Source organism: Etheostoma cragini, chromosome 4 (genome assembly GCF_013103735.1).
Source record: "Etheostoma cragini isolate CJK2018 chromosome 4, CSU_Ecrag_1.0, whole genome shotgun sequence".
Classification (NCBI taxonomy): domain Eukaryota; kingdom Metazoa; phylum Chordata; class Actinopteri; order Perciformes; family Percidae; genus Etheostoma; species Etheostoma cragini.
In genome coordinates this window covers 15,890,940-15,900,652 of record NC_048410.1, presented here as the reverse complement: position 1 = coordinate 15,900,652, position 9,713 = coordinate 15,890,940, and the positions used below count along the sequence as shown (strand labels likewise).

The 9,713-nt window shown below is 38.5% G+C and overlaps 1 protein-coding gene across 1 annotated transcript; it reads left to right on the top strand.

Annotated features, from left to right (window-relative positions):
• Positions 1-245: 245 nt before the first annotated feature.
• On the top strand, positions 246-8,623 carry ptgis (prostaglandin I2 (prostacyclin) synthase). The gene is made up of 10 exons (XM_034870073.1): positions 246-473; positions 950-1,073; positions 1,613-1,788; positions 1,888-2,034; positions 2,123-2,235; positions 2,342-2,523; positions 6,006-6,168; positions 6,488-6,669; positions 7,107-7,258; positions 8,355-8,623. Exons 1-10 carry the CDS (start codon positions 403-405, stop codon positions 8,506-8,508), a joined length of 1,464 nt encoding a protein of 487 aa, XP_034725964.1. The 5' UTR covers positions 246-402; the 3' UTR covers positions 8,509-8,623.
• Positions 8,624-9,713: the final 1,090 nt, after the last annotated feature.

Sequence of the window (9,713 nt, the reverse complement as noted above, 5' to 3'; positions counted from 1 at the left end):
CTTAGTAAAAAATAGGAGTCCCTTTACCTCAATGATGTCATTGTTGTGAAATGTTCTGACAGGTGGCTTTACCTTGTACTGTATGAAGTGTAAAAGGAAGATTTTGTGCCGGCTGTTTAACCCATAGACTTTATTACTCTCTTCTAGAAGGTGTTACTTAACATGAACTAAACTCTACATTGGAAGGGGCATTTTGAATAGCTTCAGTTTGTTCAATCCACTCCGGTTATAGTGGTTTGTATGGTGTCAGACACTCTGTACTAAGTGTTGTGTAACACTTTGTGTCCCAAGCCACACCTTTCCCACGCCTCCTAACAACTTGCAGCCTAGTTACAGTGCAGTCAGACTCACGTTTATAAGTAAGTTGCCAGCAGCGGGACAAGTATTACACTTTACCGAAACATGTTATGGACAATATTCTTACTATTTAATGGACTGCTTCTTCTAGTTCATCTATACTCTACTCGCACAAGGTAAAGCCATTCATTAATATGTTGAAATATCCAGTTATAAGATTATTAACAAAGGTGCATTTTAGGGATTGTACTAGGTTGATTCTGAACTACAAAATACTACAAAGCTTAACCTAGAGAAGATTTACTACTGTTATCGTTAAAAATTGAAGTACATTTGTGATTTGAGAAAAATATGACTTTGCCCTCTTCCTTTAAATATTAATATTATCTGATACCATTTGGATGTCTGAACTATGCTGACTATTAAACACTGATTCTCTGCATTAAGTTTAGCCTTTAAACAACACAAAGAAAATAGAACTCAAAATTGTATTGTGGCTTACATATGCTGTTTTGTTTTTAACCAAATGACAGAAAGCTCACAGGACATAACTTCATGCTAACTCCAAGCCTTTTGGTTAAGATTCATGAGGGAATGAAAAAACAACTCTATTACATTGTTTTAATTTTAATGATTTACTTATACTTGACAGACAGAAAAATGAGCCACCTCTGGATAAAGGTGTTCTTCCATGGTTGGGGCACGCACTCGAGTTTGGAAAAGATGCCGCTAAGTTTTTGGCACGGATGAAAGACAGACATGGGGATATCTTTACAGTAAGTTCTAAGAGACAAACAACTTTTGTTAACGTTTGTCTCTAAAATGGCACTGTTTAAGGAAATGAGAAGCTGTTTTAAAATAGATAAAAAGTTAAGAGTCATATAGGATAAAATTGAAAATGTAATGGTTGAAAGAAAAGGGTCAAAGATGTTTTTTGCACACCGGACAAAGAAATCTGTCACCTGATCTGGTTTATGATCTGAAATACAAATCAGGTTGTCACACTACAACAAAATGTTCATTTTAACAAGACGTAATTATGCATGTGTGGTGATAGCAAGTTTATGATTGATTTAAATCTGAATATTTTCAAAATTATTACTGCATAGGCTACTGCAACACAGTATTCTTCCAGTGTAGAACAAAATGCTTCACTGAATATTAAGAAGAATTGTTGAAGAAGTCCGGCACTCTGTCCATTACGCCTTGCAAATACTTTACTTCACAACAATTCGGTTACAAAGACCTTCGTCAGGTGAATTTGGTGAACTGAATATTAGCAAAAAAGTTGACTTTCTAGTAAATCTCCTTCCAGGTTCGTGTTGCTGGTCATTACGTGACGGTATTGTTGGACCCAAATTCTTTCGATGCCGTAATGAATGATACAATCTTCTTGGACTTCACCCACAACCGAAACCAGCTCCTAAAAAGGATCTTCAGTCTGCAGCTGCCAAGCATCAAACCTACAGCAGAGAGGAAATGGATGGAACAGTAATGAATGCTTCTTTTAAACACAGACTTTATTGTTCACGATAATATCTGATTCAAATGAGTGTTGCAAATCTCAATATCTATGTATTATTCCCTCAGGCATTTTCAAGGCCTCAGTCTCTCCAAGCTCAACAGCTCAATGAACACTCACCTCCAGAACCTGCTGCTGAGTGACCAGACAGACTGCAGCCCCTCAGAGTGGAGACAGGATGGACTCTTTAGCCTTTGTTACAGTCTACTCTTCAGGTAACACACAGCACTTTAACCAAATGAATCAAATGATGTCTATGTTTACACTACCAGGAACCTTTTTTAACTGTATTTCTGTGCTCAGGGCCGGATATCTTACATTGTTTGAGAGGAGAGACAATGCTGCTGCAGTCTACATTGAGTTCCGCAAGTTTGACCATCTTCTCACCAAACTGGCTCGCAGCTCACTCAAGCGAGGTAGGTTGTACACAAGCAAAGGAAATTAAAATTGCTTCAGTTTCCTGTCTGACTGCACAATACAGCACAGGAAGGTATGTATGAATTTATGTCGGTTCTTCAACAGGGGAACGCAAAACCGCTAACTTATCACGAGAGCGACTGTGGGAGCTGCTGTCTCCGAACTGGCTGAGCGGAGGGTCAGAATCAAACTCCTGGCAGCAGAGCTATCATCACTTCCTGCATGAGGAGGGAGTTGATACAGAAATGCAGAAAAGAGCTTTACTCCTGCAGCTGTGGACCACACAGGTAAGAGGTGGTTTATTGCCTGTCTCAAACAACCCTCAAACACAAACAAGGAAACACATTGATGCCAATATTCCCACACCCACACTGCATGCTTGAATTCCACTCCAGGGTGCTCAGCCTTCCAACAATGCAGCAGTAAGAGGCAGTGGATTCCTCTCTGCCAGTTACTCAGAGCTACCTGCCTCAACCTGTAACTCAGAGTGGAGTTTTAGAGTTGTGGTTAAGTGAATCGGTTACCATGACATCTTATCTCGTTTAAAGTTTAGTAATGGGATGTGGGTGAGAAAACTGTGTTAGTCAGCTGAACCTTCTTCCTCTTGTTTCATACTACCTTCAATACATTTTCTTGTCAAGCATGATTCATTTATGATTTAGTTTCAAATGGCTACAACGTACAAAGTTTCCATTATTAACAATATTGACACAGGTGAGCTTCTTTAATTTCACCCGTCCAGACAAGTATAGATCAAGATGGTGTCATTGCTCCATCCTGCCAGGTGGGGGAGCTAGCAAGCTGCTAGGTTGTACAATGTAACATAGGTTGCTTTCCACCTATGCTACATTTTAGCTGTAATAGCTTCCGCCCTTTGTTAACCTGGATCAATGATTATTGTCCCCAGTAACACATTGTATTTAAGCGAGGAGAAACCTTTGCCAGGCCCCCCAATACAGGCTTTTTCCGATGCTCTGCTGGTTTGGAAATACTGCTATTCCTCCATTATGTTTGTTTGTGCTCTTTCATCTCTGCTGGGATATTCGGGTACACATTCTAAGTCTGGGACAGAAAACTGGAGCACCACTGCAGAGAATAGAGGCATTAGAAGTGAGACTAGTGGGACATGTCAGAGTGAATGTGGCTTATACATGTGTTACAGGCAGACTGGCACTTTAGAGTGCAATGCTCGGATTTAATTAAAGCCACCTACAACCTCATCATGAGAGCTGCACAAGTTGGTGGTTGCTGTTGTCTTTCCATTTAAAAAAAAATCAAACAACAACAACAATAACAACAGCAGTTATTGATTGACACATCTAGACATGAATGGATGTATTAGTTACGTTCCTTCTAGGAGAGATGGTGTTGTGTTGAGGTGTCTGTAAACCTCCACAAATGTGTTTTAATGTAAAAATAATTTGTGATCATATCCAAAAAAAGTCACTTTATTGCAAATTAAAGCTAGTCGCTGGCTGTGTGAGTGAGTCTGGCCTCCCTAGCCTTTCAAAGTATACAACTGCCGGTGAATCAAGTTATACTCTAAAGAAATAATTCCCCATCATTCCTTCACTGTTCCATTATCTCTGTGAGATGTACATCTTCACCTGCACTGCCATCATACCTGTTTTGCGCAATGCATCTCCACTGTCATGCTTAACTGTCTTTCCACCTTTGTTGTCATACAATTTTTGTACATCTACTAATCTACATCCCTATCTAGGACACAATCTGCACTAGCTATGTATTGACTCATCACTACAGCTCAGCATTTATAGACTGTCTACTTACACACTGTATATTGCGTTATAACTGATCTACATCACTAACTAGGCCACAGTTTGCACCAACTGTATTTTGACTCTTTACTACAACTCAGCAGTGATATAGCGTGTCAGTTCATGTATATTGTGTTATTACCATATCAATTTTGCATGTCCATCGATTTACTTACCACTCAGTTTGCACCGGCTTTGTGATGCCCACTCAATCTGCACTTCATGTAGCCTATTAGATTCTTTATTCTTGTATTGTATTGTATTGAATTTGAAACTGTATGTTGTCTTGCGCATTTATGCTTTTCTTGGCCAGGTTGTCATTGTAAATGAGAACCTGTTCTCAATGGCCTACCTGATTAAATAACAGTTAAATAAAAACAATTATTTAAAAAATCCAGGATGTGCATTTAAAGATTAATTGTCCATCTGAAAACAAGAAAAAATAAAATAATAATAATCAGTAGCACATGAAAAATACTGTGTGTGAAGTTGAAGGTGAACGTGGATACGGGAAAATTTGCGTTTGCAGTAAAACTTGCTGTCTCACCCCCCCTCTAGCTGGTATTGCCAGACCAGCCCCTATGAAGTCCTACAGTGGGGCTCAAAAGTTTGGGCACCTCTGGTAAATATTTGTATTAATGTGCATAAAGAAGCCAAGAAAAGATGGAAAAATTACCAAAAGGCATCAAATGACAGATTAGACATTTATATAATATGTCACTAAAAGTTAGATTTTATTTCCATCATTTACACTTTCAAAATAAAAGAAAACAAAAAAATGACATTTGCAAAAGTTTGGGCACCCTGCAGAGTTACTACCTTATACTGTCCCCTGTGGCAATATCACAGCTTGGGAAGGCTTCTTGTGGCCAACCAAGAGTCTTTTAATAATGGTTTGAGGTATCTTTGCCCATTCTTCCAGTTCTTTGAGATTTCTGGACTGTCTGTCACGCACTGCTCTTTTAAGGTCTAGCCATAGATTTTCAATTATGTTGAGGTCAAGAGATTGTGAAGGCCATGGCAAAACCTTCAGTTAACGCCTCTTAATGTAATCCACCATGGATTTTGATGTGTGTTTAAGATCATTATCCATTTGTAGAAGCCATCCTCTCTTTAACTTCAGCTTTTTCATAGATGGTATCAAGGTAGCGTCCAAGTTAGTTTTTTTCTGATGACTCTTCCATGAAGACCATATTTGTACAAGTATCTCTTCATAGTGGAATGGTGGACTACAAATTCAGTGTCTGCCAGGTCTTTCTGGATGGATTGTGCAGTCAAACGTGGGTTTTGACTTGCTTTTCTCACAATCCTGTGAGCTGTTCTGTCTGATATTTTTCTTGGTCTTCCAGATCTTGCTTTAACTTCCACTCTTCCCGATGACTGCCAGTTATTAAATACTTTCCGAACAGAGGATATTGCCATCTGCAAACGCTTTGCTATCTTCTTATAGCCTTCTCCTGCTTTGTGAGCGTCAACTATTTTCAGTTCCAGTTTTCTAGACAACTGCTAAGAAGAACCCCTGGGGCTGATTGTTGGGGCAAGGTCAGATGAGTCTGGGCGTTTGAAACCTTGAGATTTACATCCCCTAGTCTTTCCAGATGCTGATTATGAACAATCCATGACACTGTCAGGTCTCAGCTTTCCAAAGGGGGCGGTGCATGCTATAAACGCTGCAGGGCGCCCAAACTTTTGCAGATGCAATTTTTTAGTTTTCTGTTATTTTGAAACTTTTGGTGACATATTATACAAATGTCTAATCTGTCATTTGATGCCTTTTGGAGATTTTCCATCTTTCTTGGCGTCTTTATGCACATTAATAACATTTTTTATCTGGGGTGGCCAAACTTTCGAGCCCCACTGTACATTACGTAATAGGTGCAGGCTATAAACAAACCTAACCCTAACCCTATACCAACTTTTGGACAGTGTTTTATACAAGAAGCTAATGTAAAGCAGTGAATATGTGCTGAGTTGAGTGTTTTCTCTTTCAGTGCAATGCTGGACCTGCTGCTTTTTGGCTTCTAGGCTTCCTGCTCACGCACCCTGAGGCCATGAAGGCTGTAAAATCAGAGATCAGAGGCCTTACACTCCGGGACACTTCCGTACAGCATCCCCCCATCAACCCACTGGAAGCACACAGCACACCTGTGCTTGGTACATAATAGCTGCTTGCAGCCTCTTTTTACTTACTCTAACTTGAGGTTTAGCCACTCCTGGGAGGTGTAAACAAAGGCTCATTTGTCCTCACTCATTTGTTGGAAAGAACAAGATAAGTACAGCAGCGTACTGAAACAATGACATTGACAATACAAGTTTGACCTTTGATTCAATTAAATAATGATTGTCTTTTTCATACATTCACATCCGTGAAAATGTTTGTACATCTCCAAATGAAGTCAGAGGGCACATCCAACTTAACTCATGCTGACACCCCTCTGACATCATCCACTCTGCTGTCCTTTCCATTCTGCAGATAGCGTTCTGAACGAAACACTACGGCTCACAGCTGCAGTAATGATCAACAGAGAGGTGGTGCAGGACAAGATCCTGCACATGGCCAATGGACAGGAGTACCACCTCAGACAGGGGGACAAAGTGTGTCTGTTCCCCTTCCTCAGTCCTCAAATGGACCCACAGATATACCAAGAACCACAGGTACTTTTGTGTGTACTAAGAGAGACAACTTCCACAGCACAAACACACGCAGCTGTGCAAAGATTATGTAATTACCTAACATTTTGTTACCACCTCCATGATACATATAGTTGTGTACCTCCGTTGCATTATTTGTAAGCTATATTATAGGACACAAAGCAATCTTGAGGAGGCAGGATTAAGCGGCGTGATTTAATTTACTGACAGAATACATCCTTTGGGATGAGCTGCTAAATGCCTTCAAATGAAACAAGTAGGAGTTGACTAGCAAGAGATGGAGACCAAACCCCAATGTTTATTCTGTTTATTTGTCTTCAGTGGTTAGAGGCGATATTACATATTTTGAACAGAAGATTTTGAGCAGGAGACATGTGAGCTACCCTATTTGCATGATACTATGTTGAACATATTTTATGCCTTTGTGTGTTTTTTAACAGGTTTTCAAATATGATCGCTTCTTAAATGATGATATGACCGTGAAGCATAAGTTCTACAAAGAAGGAAAAAGGCTGAAGTACTACACCATGCCCTGGGGTGCCGGGAGAAATATCTGTGTTGGGAAAGAGTTTGCAGTTACGGCCATTAAACAGTGAGTGTAAAGATCCACGTAAAATGTATATTTCCATGATGTATCTAATGTTTTGATACATTCATGATCTAAGCATTTCATTGTTGCAATTTCATCCCATTACCAGACCAGCAAAATCCATCTCCATTTAACAATCCCTCTGTTATCGTACTTGTCCTGCTTTTAATGCCTACTATAATAACAAGCAACATGCATTGGTGGAAGAAGTATTCAGATCCTTTACTTAAATACAAGTACTAATCTGTCAGTGTACGTACTCCGTTACAAGTAAAGGTCCTGCATTAAAAATGTTAAATAAGTAAAAGTGTGTAAGTATCATCGGGAAAAAGTACTTAAGTAAGTAAGTATTAAAAGTGAAAGTAGTCAATGCAGAAAGAAATCCTCACATTTTAAAAACTGTTAAAGACAGTTCTGTTTATCACTCAAGTGTTTAATGGTCTAATCATTTCAGCTGTATATAGTTGGGTAATTTTAATTTACAATAAAACATTCTTTATAATAAACACATTAGTTTTGTGTGAAAACATTTTTTTTTTTTAAGTAACTAGTAAGTAACACTGTCAGATTAATGTAGTGGAGTAAAATGTACAATATTTAGAGTAGACAGTGACATGAAAAGAAAAGACTCAAGTAAATTACAAATACCTCAAATTTGTACTTATAGGTACAGTACTTGAGTAAGTGCACTTAGTAACGTTCCACCACTGGCAACATGCTTTAATATAGTAATCGCTTATAGTCTGTAATGACCTGTATGAAAAAGGCTAAAGGTAAAGATAAATTGATTGTTCGATAATGGACAGCCAGTTGGGAGAGCGTGCCTCTGTCAGACATATCTAGTTGCAAAGGTTAAAGCTCCATCCTTGTAATCCACAACACACAAAAAAAGGATATCAGGTTCATTAATGTAGACATGTAGACTGGGACATTTTGCTGTTTATTTCAGATCGGTTGATTTACTTGATATGATTTTCACATAATTTCTGCATTTCACTGAATGTGTGAAACCTAAAACTATTTGGTCTAATTAATGCTGTTTATCAGGGGGCAGTTTGTCGCTTGTTCTAAACTGATTTTGACTCTTTTTTTCCTCTAGATTTGTGTTCTTGCTCTTGACCCATCTTGATCTGGAGATGTGCGACCCAGAGGCTAAACTGCCACCAGCTAATCCCAGTCGCTACGGCTTTGGGATGCTCCAACCGGACGGAGATTTGCAGGTCCGATACAGACTTAAGAAGACACATCGATGAAATGACGCCATCATTTGAATGAACTGTATATAACTGTAAAATTGTTGATTGATAAAACGTTTTATTATATATACTGTGTTAATACTATTATGTTTAGTCATCCAGCTATCACATTTAACTTGTTGTTTGTTATTCAAATTTTCAATAAAAATGAAAAACAAATGAATCCTTCTCATATGTAATTTTTGCCTCTTTTTGGGTAGAACTTTTGTAGGCTTTAAAGTTGCCATTCACTCAACAATATCCTTAGCTTATTGTTGCCTCACTTGGATGTTTGACCTTCACTGTGAGGAATTATGCATGTGCAATGTTTGACACTAGAAGGCCCTTTTCATATTTGTCTGGAGGGAAAGTTTCTCTGTGCTCACCTAAAATGTTTGAGTTTAACATGTGTATGTACGAGAAGATTTTGTCACATCACTAGTATCTAGTTTGCAAGTATCATGGTGTGGATTGCAACTCACAGAAAGCTGAAACTTGAAACCTCCAGCGCACATACACAGAGAATGGACTTGGAAGAGTGAGTGAAGAAGGAGATCTATGTGTCTCCTATGACCCCAGATTTGTCTGGCAGGAGGGGGCTCAACACCTATACGTTGGGAGCCAACCAATGTGATATATTAATATAATACTCACTAGGTAATTTTAGTATTGGTACTTCACATTTCACTACTAATACTTGTGTGTAATGTTCTTTGTATGATTTACTGTACCGTACTTTGATCAGTGCAGGATTTGTACTTGTAATGGAGTATTTTACATAATATAATGTTTTTTTCTTTTTTTAAAGGAACAAACTTGAATTCTTAATTCTCACAAACACACAGCACAATGTAGTGAAATTCAATTACTACAATTTAACCATCCTAGGTATTTGGAGCAGCAGACAGCATCTGGCTGATCTGAGATTGATCCACCAACCTTGTGTTTGTGCAGAAACTATTTTACCTCCAGGCCACAAGACCGGGGATCTGATTACTTATTCTACCACTGCTTATATGTGAAGACAGAAGGGGAACTATCTACCATCATATTAAACAGCATTACATTTACTTAATCCCATATTAAATGGTTATTTAAATCCTTTCTGTGAACATGTAGCCTACCTAATTAATTATCACTCACATTGATGCCTTCATATCTTAAAACACGATGTATATATTTACTTACATTTTTATGAGCACTATGCTTTAATCTAACAGTGC